Source organism: Nilaparvata lugens, chromosome 1 (genome assembly GCF_014356525.2).
Source record: "Nilaparvata lugens isolate BPH chromosome 1, ASM1435652v1, whole genome shotgun sequence".
In the NCBI taxonomy this organism is placed as follows: domain Eukaryota; kingdom Metazoa; phylum Arthropoda; class Insecta; order Hemiptera; family Delphacidae; genus Nilaparvata; species Nilaparvata lugens.
Window position 1 is genome coordinate 90,119,316 of NC_052504.1, and position 18,672 is coordinate 90,137,987.

General features: G+C 36.0%; 1 protein-coding gene across 1 annotated transcript in view; it reads left to right on the forward strand.

Annotated features, from left to right (window-relative positions):
* LOC111055775 (follistatin-related protein 5) overlaps positions 1–18,672 on the forward strand; it is a 149,008-nt gene that overhangs the window by 73,435 nt on the left and 56,901 nt on the right. Inside the window, 1 exon segment of the mRNA XM_039445664.1 lies at positions 17,591–17,768. Within this exon segment, the coding sequence (XP_039301598.1) occupies positions 17,591–17,768 (178 nt within the window).

An 18,672-nucleotide genomic window follows, 5' to 3' on the forward strand; every position in this document is an offset into this window, starting at 1 on the left:
TGTTCCTTTTTTAATTGCGCGTCTACGTATATACAAGGTTTTTGGAAATTTTGCATTTCAAGGATAATATGAAAGGAAAAAGGAGCCTCCTTCATACGCTAATATTAGAGTAAAAATCCGACTACAGAATTATTCATCATAAATCAGCTGACAAGTGATTACACAGATGTGTGGAGAAGCAAGTCTATTACTGTATTTCCATAAGGTCTATAGTTTCAATCAGGCACGGTATTTAGATGAAAACGGTAGGGGTCATGAAATGAGTGCGCAGTGGTCAGCCAGCTAGATTGCGTCATCGCCACCAACCGAGGTTTTCAACACCTATTGGCAATTTATGAAACTTATTTGTTGAAAACAGATGATTGGATATAAAATGACGTCAGCTACACCGGAAATTTAGCACAACATGCGTGTGTCATCTACCGTCTTCTTCTATTTACCGTGCAATCAGGTACTTGTGGATGAGAATACTACGTGAGGTCTACTGTTCACAGAACTACTAGTCATTAATGTAACCCGAGGAGCTATCTGATTCATATCTTCTCAATGCTTTCATAATTTCAACTCCAAGAAACTTTCTAGGAGCTTCATGGATGGAGATGAACTAATTGTTTTCCGAGAAATTACCACAAACTCTACCTCACAAATAGAAAATCCATGTAGCCAATTTTAATGGGTGGCTTGAGGTTTGATGGCTAATTACGCCCTCAATATTCCAACTGCAGTTGCCTCTCAACTCAAACTGCTGGCTCTCAAATTCGAGTGAACTATTAAAATGGAGGAGTAAGGTAGCACTGACGGCTCTGAATTTCCTGAAAGTTCGCCGTTATTGATGAGATTCAATGAATAGTCAACTTATAGCTAATTTCGGCGGGTTGCTGCTGAAGGAGTGAGAAAAACAGAGCGTGAGTGAACGTGAGAGAAAGAGAGAGAGGTAGTAAAAGAGATTACTTCCGGACTGATTATGGCGCTGTAAATTCAGCCGAGACGCTGGCTTTTCCATTTCCTCTTGACCGTGCTACTTTGAATTCCTCTGCAGTCACGATTCAGCTCAATAATCGTCACCCAATACATTTCAACATCGATGCTCAACTTCATGTTCACTGACTCCCACGTTCAAATCAATTGAGAGCATCGGTTCTCCTACACAATAATTTCAAAATTGGCTCAACTGTGTTACTCCTACGGTCCGATATGCTCCAATATTGGAATTATAAGCGAGCAGTTTCGAATTTCGATTTCGTAACTCGAATCTGGGGTTACCGTATTAAAATCGACTTGTGGGATAGTTTCTCTGAGTGTTTATCACTGATTTGTTATTGATATAACTCCACCAAAAACAAATAAAGTCGACTTGTAAGTTGTAAGTGTTACTTGTAAGTGTAACTTGTAAGTTGTATAAAGTCGACTTGTAAGATAGTTTTTGTGAGTGTTTAAAACTGAACTGTTATTGATATAACAGATCAACTCCACCAAGAAAGTTGTATAAAGTTGGATAATGGATCAACATCATCTTCCAGTTCTAGACTATCCTGATTACAATGTTTCAAATAATTGAACATGGAAGTTTTAAACTAGTTCTAGTAGAAACTTAAAAGTGGAGTTCTTCAAATTTTCACTTACTGAAACTATCAACCCACTTATAAGAAGATAGAAATAGAAGGTTAACCTACTGAGACAGGGAGCTTAATGTTCCACCTTCATATTAATTATAATAAGCATACAATACGTCTCCAGTGTGAGATATAGGATAAGGGCCAACCGCTCAAAACGTTTTGTCAGGAATTATCAGTCGTGTCAGCAGGGCAGAAAGCTCTCCGATTGGCTGATTGTCAGCTGATTCCCGAATGCCAAATAAATCAGCCTATTGGAGAGCATCCTGCCCTGACAACTTTTCTAAAAACGCTTGGAAAAACACTCGTAAGAGCTCACTCTTATTCATCTTGAAGAACCAATACGAAAGCGGAATATTACAGGAATGAATGTGGGAATCATAATAACGTTATTCTCTCAAACTCATTAATGATCAATTTTATCCCATTATTACTATCATTGATTGTCGAAATTGATAAATAAATGAATTTACGAAAATTGAGTGACGAAGCAGTGTAGGATTAAATAGCCTTAACTTTTGGACAACATTAACATTTTATCAAAATTTATGGAGAGAAATAGTAGAGGCTAAGCCTCGTTATTCCTCCAATGTCATAACTGTATTATGATTATATTGGTTTTTACAATAAATGAATGAAATGAATTATAACATTTCTCACTATTCTATTTTAGAGCCCAACATCACAAGTAGGCCGATAAGCAGCAAATGAACACACTTTGTTATTCTGTCATCACTATATATTCATTGTCAACATCAATAAATTGATGTGAAAATTACAAAAACTTGATTCTCTTAAGCTCATTGATAATCAATCATTATTATCACATTATCAGTATCATTGATTGTCAACAGTGATAGACTAATTAACAATAAATGTTTGACATCTAACAGTATCAGCAACTGCCATCCTATTTCCCAGCCCAACAACATAACAAGCAGGCCCACAAACAGCATGCAATGAATAGCACTCAGACCACTTCTTGCCGCAATTCTAATGATTCAGCAATTCAGGTGGCGGTCGCCGGCACAATAGTTGATGATATTCGCGCGGTGTGTTCTGGTGGGGATTATCGCAAGCACCTAATAACAAAAAGCGGCCAACTTTATTGATGAGGCCGAGCCCTTGTAGACCCAAGCCGCAGGCCCCCGCAGAAGTCATCTGGGAGTCACGGCTATTAGCGTTGTTTACGACTCGGGTCGCCGTTCATTGTTGGCGAGTCGCTTATCTCGAATGGCAACGAGTCTTGCGGGACTTGACTGTTTGTTCGTCTCACCTATTGTGCCAGTCCGCCTAGCTCCCATTCAGCGGAGGCGTTCCACTATTTCTCTAAACTCGGGACATTCGGATCTGCATTGTGCGAGTTAGTTGTGGAATTATTGATTCAAGTGCACCAAAACATGAAGTAAGAGCACAAATGGGAAAGAGTACAAAATATAAGAATGTAGAACAGAGTTAGTTCATCTGGAGTAAGAATGTGAAAAAGTGAAGTACAAGTGAATTAGGAAGAGTTCAATATTTAAGTGAATCAAGAGAAATCATTGAAATCTTATCTCGAAAAATATCGGATTTATCGAAAACCTCTACCAAACAAAACTTGTAGAAAATTTATTAAGCTTCATTTTTTGTAGTTGATTATGTCAATAGAATACATTGTTCCCAAGATATGAGCATGTAAGTAATAAGTGGAAATGCAACTTTCAAACCACCCTCATCCCTTCAGCACATGTTGGGATTTTGGGGTTGGGATTTTTTATATGCTCACCTCCAAACTAGTCTCAACAAAGTTGCAAAGTCGAAAATTGTGTTTCAAACATTCCCTCCAAATTCCATTGTCAAATGATCTATTGTTGTTGAATAGAAAATTTCACTCTCAACACTAGAACTGCTGCAACAGTCGTAGGGAAATGCGTAAAATAGTGAAATCATACATTAAATTAAAGATAATTTGATGCTCTATCAGCTCATAATAAGCACAGATTTTTTCCATCAACTGTTCAAAAATTAAAAGGCCGAAAAAATGAAAAAATTGGAGGCAGAAGTGTTTATCAAAAAAACGTCTCATCTCCAAGAGCGGAGTGTTCTGGCCAGAGAATTCGAATTGTGGCGCCAGAATGCCAGACTGCAGTTCTGCCAATAGCAGGCTTGTGTTTGCGCCGGCGCAGACCGTCCTGCTGCTTTGGCCTTGTCGATGTTTTTGTTAGTGTCTGTCTTGTCTCGTCAGCCTGTTCTTTTGCAAGAACAAAATTGTGTTTGTCTGTCATGTAATTTTCGATCGGAAATTTCTTGTAAATTGTTTGAGTGTAGTGTGTGTGAATTATGAATATAACAGCGTAAATAGTATTTGATTGAATTAATTTGAATCGGATTTGAATTCATAAAGAATCCAGTTTGAGCTTTGTTCAAAACACAGTTCATAGCCTGCAAGTTGAACGCGAAAAGGCAGCCAGGAAGCAAGAACCTGTCTCTTCCCTGATTTCGTCCCACCCTGAACCTGACCAAAACACCTAATAAAGGCTTCGAAGGGCAAGTAGTCAAGATTGGAATAAATTTGGTGAGTTTTTGCTCTTTTTTTATTGTTCATTAATGCAGAGTTTAACTGTACAAATAACCTGGCTCAAATTGAAGATTTAATTTTGCCCCTTGTTTGTATTTGATTATTTAAATAGTAAATTACAGTCCTCTGGTAGCTCTAGCCTGAGCTTTGTTCAGAACACTCAGAAACTATGAGAGATACGGAAAATATTTAGAGGACAAAACTTGTTGGTAATTTTGTTAGCTACAATTTTTTACAGAATATAAATTCTCATAAGACGCATAGTTTCCTAGATATATGCGAAAAATGAAAAAATGGTACTTTCAAACCACCCCCACCCCTTTAGCACAAGTCGTAGGGATGAGGACTTTTGATATATTAATCCTCCTCCTATCCTTAAAGAGCTGTGGAGTTGAAAATTGTGTTCCAAACATTTCCCTCTATACCTTTATTCGAGCATTCGTTGCCTGGACTAGAAATGAAGTACGAGTGGATTTAGAAGAGCTTGGATTAGGGTTGATAAGGAGAAATCATCGCTATTTGAATATGCATTGTGCGAGTTACTTGTTAGAAAATTGGTTCAAGTGAACCAATTCCGTACAAGACTAGAATGAAAATGTAGAAAATGTGGAGTACAAGTGGATTATGAAGAGTTTAGATAAGAATGAATCAGGATGAATGATCAGTGAATTAGTTAATCAACCACTGAATCATTTCACCTTCAATATAAACTCAGGGCATTTAAATCTGCATTGTGGGAGTTGGTTGTAGAAATATTCATTCAAGTGAATCAAGAAATGGATTACAAGTGCCGTGAGATGATTGGACAATTGGGGTACAAGTGGATTGGGAAGAGTAAAACAATAACGAGAAATCACCGAGTAAATTTTGCTATCACTATAGATTGATGCATTAGCATCTGCATGATATAAATGAAACATAAATCTCAGTACCCTTTTAAATTATTTTATTACAACATGTTTCGGACATTATTTCCATTTTAATGCAAAACGAAATGGCATTAATGTCCGGAACATGTTGTGATAAAATCATCTAAAAGGGAACTAAGAATTAAATTTCATTCATATTAAAAGTAGCTTTAAAGAAAAAAGACGCATCTGCGTGATGTATTAGAGAGTTGATTATGAAATAATTGTTTTGAGTAAATTACATTTGAGGTACTATATTGAACTATATACAAGGAGGGCGTTGAAATTGATCACTGAGTCATTCCAATATTACTCTAAATTTAGGACCTTTGAATCTGCTTGAAGTATTGTGAGAGCTGATTGTCGTGGAAATCAGTAAAAGTGAACAATAGAGTAAACATCACTCCTTTAATATCGTATTGTGCCTTAATGCTGATTCATATAAGACAGTTCTCAGACAAGGGCTGTTTATATAAAAAACACATACGTTCAGGTGATGCTTGTCAATCTTAAGAGATCCACCATTGTATTGGAGAAGTCTTATTAACATAAATTCAAAGAACATGAAACATCTTCCATGGTTCATTATGTTGAATCATAATAACACTTCAACATAATCAACGATCAACTTCAGAACAAAACAACACAGTAACACAACATCTTTGTTTGGAGCACTTGGGAAGTAACGTATGAATGGACTCATAAAAGCGGTTCTGAAGCTGTATCAAAATTTCGCGCTAGTAAACAGAGAAGGAACTTATCACTGAGAGAGCGACTCCAGTGAGCATTTTGACCTCATACTCGCTGGCTTTCAACCAAAACTCTCCCAATTAGTACGAGGATTAGAACGAGGGAGAAGAGAGTAAGAGCGAGATTGTAAGCTACCACAATTAAGAAACTGAACAGTCTCTGCTTAGGATTCATAGCGATCTGTCAATTCATTTCCGACTGAGAACGGAGGAACAATAATTATAGCACGAGTATCTTCAGGATGAGAGATGAAAAGAGAGAGTGAGGATTAAGATTCGAGTTTGACGTGGTGCATTTGTTGTTGCTCAGATAACCCATATTCATTAGGAATCGGCACTGTAAGCGGATCACCGACAGTAACCCCCTTGAAAACGTCCGGGGCCCGGAGCTTACAACCTCCCAGTCTCATCACAGAGATTCGTGACAATAATAATTTGCAGCCACATCATTGGATGAAATCGGGCGCCGGCATCAAGATTGCTCTCTATGATGAAGGGGCGGCCAACCGAGAAATTATTCCATCCCATTATTAAGAGCACTCATGCGAGCGACTATATATTTCGGATGAATGTAATTGGAATAACGACGCCAACACAATGAGTTTACGCCAATATTAATCCGGCTAATGATCTTGCTACAGTCTTCATCTTCACAAATGTCATTGATGGCATTTAATATCAACTCAAAATCACTCAACAAATTTAGTACTTGAAACACTTCCCAAAATGTTAATCGATCTTCTATTGAGATATAACAGGATATCAAGTCATTTTATCAACATCATCATCTTCTTACAAGGATTAGGCTCTATTGGCCTGTACCGGCATCCATTTCTTCCTTGGTCTTCCTATGCCTCGCTTTCCTTCGGGTTTGTACTCCCATGCCAATATTGGGAGCCTATTGGATGGCATTCTGAATAAATGAGTAGACCAATTTTCCCGATATAATATAACTTATCTTCAGAATATCCAATAGCGGTTCTACATTCAATTCAGCTCTTATGTTGTCATTCCTTATTTTATCTAGTCTACTACAACCTTTGACCGCTCGTAAAAATCTCATTTCAGCAACTTGTATACGAGATTCAGTTTGTCCGTTTAAAACCCATGCATCGCTACCGTATGTTATTAACGGTATCGCCATTGTTCTGTAAAGGTGCATACGGACTTTCGCTCTGCTCCGCAACCGAACGTCACTCCAGCAGAGCGATTGATGATCGACCGGGGAACGCGAGAAAATCTAACATCTTCCGTAACGTTCATGATGGGTGCGGGGGCGGAGCGACTGTGGTTCGATGGAGGAACGAGGGCGGTACGAGGGCGGAGCGTGCTCGATGCGGGTTGGAAGCGCGTATATTTGTAAGCAGCTTAAAACTTCAGCTGGGTATCTTGTCTCGTTCGCCTCCCTTTAGCTCGTCTTATAGTGTCACAGACCGCACTGAATCTAGCCACATTTCACCAACATCTTCATCCTTATCGAATGAAATGCGGCATCCCAAGTAGCTGAAGTCTCTCACTTGATCTAATGCTTGATTGTCTATCACGATTTTTGATCTGACTGGCCACTTTCCCCTGAATGCCATTATCTTGGATTTTTGAGGTGAGATTTTCATGCCAAAGTCCAACCCAATTTCGTTTAACTTGAAAAGAGCATATTGTAGTTTATCTTCCGTGTTGAAAATGATCACAGTGTCAGCATATAGTAGAGAATTCATAAAAACATTATTGCAGAGCTCTATCCCTGCGTCAACATATCGATTCCAAATTTCCAGAATCTCGTCAGTGTATATATTGAAGAGAGTAGGCGACATTGGGCATCCTTGTCTTACACCTTTATTTATTATAAGTTTCTTTAACGATTCCCTAATGTTAATATCCTAACCAGAGATTACAGAAACAATCCAGAGTCAAACAATGGAACACCATGTCAAGAAGCATTTGGTCCGGTATCTAAGACACTTATTTATTCTGGACTATCAAATCTATGGATTAAATGGTTGATTACATTTGAAAAATGTCCTAAAAGCTGGGTCTTAATCTGAAATAATTTGAATCTTCTCAAAGTATTGGAGGTGAGCCTATGGAGACACTCCTTCTTGAAATCAGAGAAAATTCAGCTGCTCCCCCCCCCCTTCAATTGAAAACCGAAGAAATGTCGTCAGTGGTCATTCTAAAACTGCTGACTTTTTTTTTGTTTTGGGACCCCCGCGATTCAATTTTGAGCCTCAAACCCCTCCCCCCCTCAAAATCTCAAGGACGTAGTCTGCGTCTAAGCCTGAGTCTGTATATCTTTGACACTGGTTGAGTGAAATGGGAATAAATATTGTAATTGATTGAAATAATGGATAATGGAGTGGAGAATGTAAACTTAGAGATTGCGAGACCCTGTGAAAACCCCTGATTATCGATTAATACAACGCAGTTCTAAAATCTATTGTTTTTATTCGTTGTACTGGTTATATTGTTCGATGTAGTGGGAACCTATGACCCTTTTTTCCATGATTCTGTATTTTTTAAAAAATATTTATTCACTTAGATTAGGCTACTCCTACAAGCGTTTAATTATAACATGTCAAATCAAATGAGTGGTTCATAAATCCAAAGATTCTAGGCTATATTGTACTTTGTACTGAGTTTGGAAATCTTTGACACTGGTTTAGTGAAATGCGGATAAATCTTTTATCTATGAATTGAAATTAAATAAATTAATGGATGCTGGAGTAGAGAATGTAATCCTAGAGATGGTGAGACTAATAGTAAAACTCTTCTGAAAAATTCAATGATATTGTACTAAATCATTACATTTTCAGAAGAGTTTTTTCTTCGGGTGCTGCTGATCAATAACTGATCAATAGTTGGTAGTTGATCCAGTCACCTCCAATCAAGTAATCAATTTTAAAAATATAACACGATAAAATTTTAGCATACTTCAAAGCTCGATGCCCACAATGTTGGAAGCATCCTTGACTCATACCAGTGATTAAATGAACTTCGTGAATTCTCAATAATTCCTGTATCATCGAATTAATCTATCAAAATGTAAGCGATGATGTCAGAGTGTGATTAAAAACTTCTGTCATTGAATAGAGTCCGGTGATAATATTGACAATTTGAAAACAGAAAATGGTACAGTTAGCTTATTCTCATCAAAGGAAAAAAGCTGAATAGAGAATTGTTGAGTGAACATGATCCAATTTATTTCGTTTGCATAGAGGAATGGATCAAAGCCAACAGAATATTAATTGGTGACTCCTGATTGGCGTTGGGCACTTTATAATTAATAGAGGACTTGATATAAATTTTTATGAAAACAGTGCAGTGGCTTAAAAATAATACTACTACTAATATTCCCTGACAACACTATTATGACGGGATTTTTCACTTCTGGACCACATGAATTCTTGATTAATGTATAAAAATATCGCTATTATCTAGCGTACAGACAGCTGCAATATTTATGTGCAAATATTCTGACAATTTTGTCAGTGAGATATAGCTTTTATCACACTTCCCACATTTTCATTCTCTAGATAGTCCATGAATTGTAATTAACTGTAATGGAAGTGTGACTCTGAGAATGTAATATTAATAAAGGTCAGTTCATGTGTGTGAGATTGTTGCACACAACTTATTCATCTCTTTCTATCACACACTATTATTCTCTTTGTAACCTCAAGTCTGATATCATGGTAATGGGAATAACTATCTGAGAACATAAACAATAGCTTTCTGTCCATACATGACAGATCATTACGCACATCTTCATTATTATCTTCTCTTTGTACATTACCATGCGTTCTATATCATCCTCTTTATTGACCTCAAGCAATTCTGTAGCATACAAAACTCAGTTGTGGGAATATATATAGTATCAGAAAACATTTTTGTCAATAGCTTCAAGTCCTTACACACAACTTTGTTATTTCTATTTCAAAACTCTCATGTATTCTTCATTATTTTCTTTGTAAACTCAAATTGCTTCGGGTATAAGCAAATTAGATTGTTCTTATGTAGCAAAGAAAACTCAGTTAAGGATTCATAAAATATCAGAAGACATTTTGTACAATAGCTCCTAGTCTATACACACAACTGTAGCCTATTATTTATATTTTGAAACCATCATGTGTTCTTCATTCTTCTCTTTGCAGACTCAAATTTCTTAGCGATAGAAACGCATACAAGCAAATTAGAATGCTATTGGAGTGATCCGTGGTCTAGTGGATAGAGCGCCTGCGTAGCAGCATAGAGATCCCAGGTTCAAACCCTCTTAATACCAAAAGTTTTTTAACCAGATCACTCCCGTGTTATCGGATGTGCACGTTAAACCTTCGGTCCCGGCTGAAGTATGACAGTCGTAAGGCCCATTGACGGCTTAAATTATATATTCAGGCGGTGGGACATTCCCGCAAGGGACTCCCCACCAACAAAAGCCATACGAATTTACTTTCTAGACTGCTATTTTCAGAATAGGAAACTCAGGATATACACATATAATATCAGAAACATTCCATCAATAGCTCCTAGTACTTATACACAACTGTATTCATTTCTATTCTGAGACTCTCATCTATTTCCCATTATTCTGTTTGTAAACTCAAATTGCTACGCGATAGAAACGCAAATGAGACCGCTGTTATGAAGATCAAATCTGCTCTTATTATGGAGAAACATGCTCCTCGTAATTATTCAACTGGCTATTCCTGGTGGCGAACTAATGTGTTCCTACCATTTTGGCAATCCTATTTCGATGTAATGACGTCATAACTGTCTCAACTATCGTAGCTATCTCGCGTGCACACAATTGCAGCCGCTGCGAAAATCATCGGTTTCCAATCACATTCTTCTAAATATTGACAGGAAACTGTGACATGTTTGTGAAGATTCATTTCGGATTGATGAAAGTGGATGATTGCACTGTGATGAACAAATTCCGAATGCAAGGCAGTCGCTGTTCGTATTTTGTATGCATAATGAACGAGTTCCATACCCTGATTACAACTTGCAGTGGAATTATAGATCAGCTGCATCTCTAAACAATGTGTAGGTATACAGTGATAGTTTCATCTCACCATCCTATAATACGATCATAACACTCCACTATAACGTATCAAATACGTAGATGGAATACATCATCAGTTAAATGCTTAGTTTTCCTCTTCAAATAAATCATCACTCTAAAGCTCGGTTTGGAATAATCCAAGCTCCTCTTGAAATAATCCACAAACTACGAGGTGCCATTCAGAAATATCAGTGCATGTCAATCTCAATGATGGAAATAGTGTGTCATTCATATATTGTTCGTTTTAAAACATCAATTTAGCACGAGTGGTCAAAAGCACTAGATATGCACTTAGCGGATAATGATGATATTCAAGAATATTTCTGGATGTATTTATGGATGCTTAGGAATTATGAACTCAGGAGATGAGCTCAATGCATTAAATGAATTAAGAGACTCGATGCCCGTAATACTAATACAAATGCCAATACCATTCAAAACAGACCATAAATGCTGTTTAATTTCTTCTCATTGAATGGTCTGTTGATGGTCTTAGTTTATTTCAATCTCAATTGAAATAAATCATTGTAATAGAAAATTACTAGTAGTCCGTAAGTAGTACATTTTTTATATAATTGTCATGTATAACACAACCAGTTTTGAGAACATATGCCATTTTCAAGTGTCAAATGTTGGATGTATGCATGATGTATTATGAGTTACATAACCTGATTACTATTTGTACTAGAATTGAAGATCAGTTTTTTTCGATTACAAATAGATTATGACACTTGATAATGACATAATTGCTTGGAACTAGTTGTGTTTATATAGAGAATATGAAAAAGGGTACTAGTAATCTCTATACTCATCGAACATTCAAGTAGTCTGTACTTGAACCTATCCAATAATGAACCTATAATAATTCAAGTCAAGTTATTATACAAGTGATAATGTGTTTCTGAAGAGTTTGCACAGTTTAGACGACTTATATATTTGGTGAAAGTTTACAAAATGTTTGACCTCAACATTTGAAAGGGTTTCAAATCAAATCGACTTATAGTAATTATAATATTGAATTTATTATAATATATCTATTCATTTCATGTATATGACAAATAAGTATCATGATTCAAGGTATGATCTACACTCCCACTTTGAATTTCAATTTGATGCACAATCACCTTTAATAATATTTATAATGTAATTTGGATCATGGAAACAAGGAAACCTATTTTGAAGAAATAGTCCAGTCAATATAGGCATAAAAAGGGGGTGTGCTTGCAATATATATTGTAGTTCTGATTTTTTAATATATTATTTCGATACATGAGAGAAGTCTAAAACAATTTCTTCATGCGAAATTTCCTTGTGCTGGATACAGGCTGGCCAAAAAACCTCGTATTTTCGGTCCATTTTCCAGTTTTCAGCTATTTCCGCTAAATCCAGTGATCGGATAGAAAAATTTGCTGCTGCCTTTTTCAAGATTATAAAATTCTGAATAAAATAAGATAATTTAGAACTCTCTTTCTCCAATTGGTACTGAGTTATGATTTTCAAAAATGAGTAAAATTTTAATCTGTATCTAGGAAATTTAATTTCCATCACAAGGAAATTTTACATGAATAAATTGGTTCTGGACTTCTCTCATGTATCAAAATAATATATTGAAGAATCAGAACTACAATATATATTGTAATCATCAATATATATAGTGACTGAACTAAAAGTGATAGGACAAGAGACAACTCCGGTACATGTTGCAATCTGTTCTCGTGTTGCGTGAAGAATCTCGTGTTTTTCTCCTCGTAGGTTGGAAGAGTTAAGGCGGCTTTATTGATAAGAAAAGTTGCTTGGTGGTAGGCCACGTGTATCGGTTAATTCCGTGTGAGCCGAGTATAGAAATTAAATTTTATTTATGGTAGCTTTCCAATTTGTGCCGGTAGAACATTGGCTTGGGTAAATTGGATTAGGGCTGTCGACACTCCACCAGCGAAGGCCTATTACCCTTCCAGCTTCCAGCTTCCAGCTCCAGCTCTCCAGTTGTGCCATAAATTGCACACGCTTTGTGTGTAACTTGAATAATCCTCGCGTGAATTCGAATATGCTATTCACCACCACCACCCACTATAATTCTGGCTCAACAGCACTTCCATAAATTTCTATATAATTTGCGAATATTCATAAAAAGCTATGACTGCTCAACCCAGCGTTCCAAAACGTCATGAATTATAATCATCTCGCTGTATGATATAACATGACCTGTGCTTCAATAATGAGCCAAATGCCGGTTATTATTGACATCTATTTTCCGGGCAATGAGTGAGAGCCAGCCAGGTATACTATTGTTCTCTCACTGAAATTCATCCCCCATGTATAGATGTAGATTCATTGATTTATACTTCATTCATCGATATTTATTGCGAATCGTTGCCAATATTGGAGTGGGATCATTATTGTTGGTGTCGAATATAGTTCTTTCATCACAATAATCTCAGGCTTCATTTATGTTTAATATTATGTACCCTTTTTAAATTATTTAATCATGACATAATATAGTGAATAACAAATAGTGAGTAGGTTTTTGATTTTGTATTCAAATTTTTTAAATAAGTGCAATATTTCTAAAGTTTTTAATTTATTGTGATACATTCTGTAATTTATTTAGAGTATAAAATCAACCTTCAAAATTCAAAATTTTAAATCATCATTCTTGGACCGAAAATCAAGTGACGAAGCAGTGTGTGATTACATAACCTTATCTTTTGGACAACATTAACAATTTATAAAAATTTTGAAGAGAAATAGTACAGGCTCAGCCTAGTTTTTCCTCCAATGTCATAATTGTATTATGATTATAGTATTTTATACAATAAATGAATAAAAAAAATGACATGTTTCGGCTACATAATTCCATTATTAAGTGATTGGGAAGAAATTAAAAAAGGGAACTTAGATTTATATGTTTATTTATATTCAAAAGTAGCCTTGAAGAGGAAAAGAGACAATGAATAATATTATTCAGAGTGTTTGTATCTGTGGCATTGAAAACACTTCTGAATTTCCTGATTATAACATTATTTTATGGAAAAATTGTACCTTTTGACTCATTGTCATAGAATCATCACAAGATTAACATCTTAAGACAGTCTATGACTGACATGTTTCTTAACACTTTTTCATGTCTCCCTTGACTCATAACCATTCAAATTTTTCTTAGGTTTTGATTTTAGTTATATGTGCCTTCTTTGAAGAAAAGGGTGGATAGAAGCTTGAATTTTGAATGCGGACTCTGCTATAGATATGTTTGTTCCTCATACTTTGTACAAAATATATACTAGAACAGGGAATACTAGCTTCACTCTGTATACATAATCAATGCATGCAAATGCTTCTCAAAAAGAGAATATATATCCTCCAAAATGATTACATAGTGATGATTAGGATGAAATGTGACGATGATTACATTGTGACGATGAATTAAATTATTACAGATCACTAGTCTATGACTGGGTTTGGTTTTAGTTGTATGTGCCTCCTTTGAAGGAAAGGATGAATAGAAGCTTGTATTTTGAATGCGGATTCTGCTATACGTATGTTTGTTCCACATACTTTCCTATACTGATCTTCCTATACTGATATATGAAACTAAGGAACCTACATAGAAAATAGCCCACTTTAAATTTTTTCCAACTGATAGAATTTAATTATCAGAAACATTTTACTGGAGAATGTACAGTTTGAAGTTTGAGAACACTGAGGAGTTCATGAAGAGGAAGATTTAAGCCCTGTAAAGAACATGAATGCAGTCAAGCCTCTCTCCAATAAAAGATGAAATCACAAGGAAAATCATAGTTTATCACCTAGTATTTCAGTTCTCCTGTTGAAACCTAGGCCTACTGTTTGTATTTCGATTAAATCACAAAGAAAAATCATAGTTTATCACCTAGTATTTCAGATTTCCTGTTGAAACCTAGGCCTACCGTTTGTATTTCGATTAAATCACAAGGAAAAATCATAGTTTATCACCTAGTATTTCAGTTTTCCTGTTGAAACCTAGGCCTACCATTTGTAGACTATTTTGGAAGATGCTTAGGCAGCAGATAACAAAAAGGCTGTTAAAGGAAAACATTATAGGAGACCATTATAGGAAGTTTCTGGAAACTGGCAGAATGAAGATTGACCATATGGGCGTTCACTGTCAAACTGTCTTCCACTGCTTAGAGAAGACATCTCATACAGATTGCAGAGTCGAGTTATAGCAACTATAACGATCCAATGCTTGGGGAACTTGTCCTCTGGGAATAATTCCTCCTCGCCAGCTAGTGACCGAAATGCAATTCTGTGAGAGCTGTTTTTGCAGTTTTATACTGGACTAAAGGATAACAAGATTATTCTGTACGCTGCTTTGAGATGTGGCACGTAAAAGTGAACGTCTCTCACTCACACTCACCCTCTCTCACACTCAATTTCTCACACTCACCCTTCATGTCTTCATATTGAAGACTCAGAAGAACCAACTCTGGTCCCAATGGATTTGGGCTTCGAAGTTCATGTATTGTGTATCGAGTAGTCCGTTTATATCTTTGATCAGTATCTTAGAGATATAAGTATGAACGTACAATAAAAACGTAATATCAATACTTCAATAGTCTTTGATCAAAACTACTTCCAATTATATGTTGATTTCCCTTGTGCTATTGTAAATCCGTATTGTGTAGAATGTTGTGCACTGTGTACCGAGTGTCAAGTGTATGTCTTTGATCAGTATATCAAAGCTACTCTGATTGAAATTTGGATCAATTTGTGAACTGTGTGAATTATTGGTGCAATGTGCATTGAGTGTCCCACTAGAGACATGTTCCCACTAGAGAGTATGTTTTTCAATTTTGTTAGTGATCTGAGATGAAACTGTTCCTTTGAAAAATGAATCGATTTAACACTGTTTCCAAAGATGTGAAGGAGATAAAAAATGAGGTCATTTAAGAATTCATTAAGATATTCAACTATTCAACAACCGTACTTACATATAAATAACAAAATCATAACTATATTAGAGCTTGTTCACATGACAGCGGCTTACGCTCGTTTGTCGCGCGGCTCGATTTGCCAGTCTCGTACACATGACAGCGATTCATGAGCGATTTGTCCTCGGTTAAGTCTGAGATTACAAACGCCGCGATTCGCCGGCGACTACTAAAACCGAGCGATCGCGCGACAACCGAGCGTAAATCGCTGTCATGTGAACAGGCTCTTAGGATTTGTTATTGCAATAATGGATGAAGATGAATGAATGAAGAGGAAAATTATTCCGAATATTTTTAAAGACTTCTAGATTCAATGTCTCTTACCCTTCTCTTTTCATCCAAAATTACAAACAATGTAATAGTATATTTCGCACCTAGGGCCGAAAATGAGACTTTTCTGGCTCGAAATCGGTTTCAAGTCCGAGGCCGTAGGCCGAGGACTAGAAAAGATTGAGAGCCAGAAACACATTTTTGCCCATGGTGAGATCGTTATTTTTCGCCACACAGAAAAATGAACAATATAAATATGAGAATAATTTATTGTTTATTAGGCACTTCCGAAAGCAAAGGAAGGTCATAGCTCTAGCAAATCTGAGGTAATCTGAATATCAGGAAATTGTCCAAGTATTTTTATTTTTTATTCTGATTTGTCTAAATAACCTAAAAGATCATGTTCAATTATGTAAGAGGTTGAGTTTAAACTTTTTATTCTTCCAATTCACAATAAGATGATTTTATTATAAATGTTTGATTCTTGAATAATAAACACAAATAATGAAAAATTTTTTGATCAGCTGTTTTAGCACTGAAATTTGGCGAATCTGAATGTCAACGTCAACAATGCTTGTTGTCGTTGACTTCGGAAGTTTAGGTTAGAAGTTCTATCCTACTCTGAAAATCGAATTTGAATAATTTATAATATATAAATCTATTCATCCAAATAAAATGATATTATCCTATTGCTGAATACTTATTCAACTCTAGAAGCATAAACTGATTCCGTTTCATAAACCATTTTGAAAACACGTTCACATCAAATCAGAATCAGCTGACTTCAAGGTTATTTTACAGCCCTAGGGCCGTAAAACTTTTACCGGCCTGGTCAGAAAACACTCATTTTCGGCCTCCATATGACGCACGAAACCAGCTCATTACATCCAAGTGGGGCGAAAAATCAATTACAAACACTCTTATGATAGGCATAGCTCATAACCAAAAAAAAAACACTGGAGTGTTCAACTTTTTAAGTCAAACAAGTTATTAGAAGTTGTTAACATAAATATTATAAATTCATTGGAAATTATGATGGAAAAGTGGAGAAAATACCAATGAAATTTTGGAAGTAAATATTCGAGTCAAACATTAAGTGAAGTGTACTAAAAAGTGACAAAGCGGTCAAGTTATAAATAAATTAATGAAGAAAAACAAATATTTGGACCTTGATTTAAACTCAAAACAACAAGTGATTAACAGTTCCTAACAAGGAACTTTGCAGCCCTCGAGAAATATTTTTAAATTCATGTAATATTCATGCAGTTCCAGTTTGGGATAACAAAGCGATCAAGGAAAGAATAAATATTTAGGCGCAGTAACTCAATTCGGCACCCAGCTGCGAGCCATAAATTCAGTCACTAATGAGGTTTTTCCGGCGTTTCGAAAGAGATCACTCTTGAAATATCGAGCAATTTTCCCGGTTCACCACAATGCCTTTTCAATGTGTTTTTTCTCTCTTTGCAGCGATCAAGGCACCACCGAGAGAGCACACCCGCGGGCGATGATGATGGGGTTGGCGACACTGACTCCATCAGGACCACCTCGGTCCCCCCGGGTACCCCTTCGACCCCCCAACCACCGCCACTGGCCCCCCAGCTAGACAGCGATTATCCAGAGGACTTGTCGGCGCTCACAGAACAAAGTCAGTAAACCTTAATTGCCTCTTGCAAACTAATTTCCTTCCTATGCAATTAGTGCATGTGCGACTTGTTTTGTGGAGACAAGTTTTGGTTTGGAGAGTTTTTTCTGTAGAAACTCACAATCCCTGCAAAGATAATAGTTGATGTTCAAAGTAGCTTTCATTGTGTTTTTTGATGTGGAACTCTCACCTTACAAGATTAAAATTCTTGTTTTAATTCTCCTAAATTGAAAATTCCCAACTCATATAGGCCTATTATATTTTTGGAGCAAAATTTAACTTGAACTTTTTACAGTAGAAACTAAACCTATTTTTTCGGACATGTTATTGATTATAAAAATTTTTAGAATGGATAGAGTAGTAATAATAAGAAAATCCTATTATATTAAGCGAGCAATTCCTGTATTTATATATCTGGTTATTTTTATATCTGGTTATTTTCATATCTGGCTATTTTTATGTCTGGTTATTTATGTTTAACGGATCTCGAACACGGCTCCAACGATTTTCACGAAATTTTAAACAGTAGATTTATGATATAAAGATTCGATTGCTCTAGGTCTTATCCTTGGGAAAACTCGCTGAATGACATTAAAAGGATAATTCATCCTTGGCTGAAACAGCTGTGGATAGTAAAAGAGTGAGAATGTGAAAAATCAAAATATCGCATCCCCGAAATTCATAAGATGACGTATAGCCAGCTGTGAAATATAAACACGTTCATTTTAGAGAAATGTGTCCTGTTTATCAATAAATAACAATAACGAGGGAAGCTCGGTGCCCCGATATTAAGTGATAAATAGTAAGAGAATAATAATGGCCATGCTTGTTGTAATGTTGTTCCTTCCCAATAATATTTATATGATTTTTTATTGTATCCTCAAATAAATGAATGAATAAAATTGAG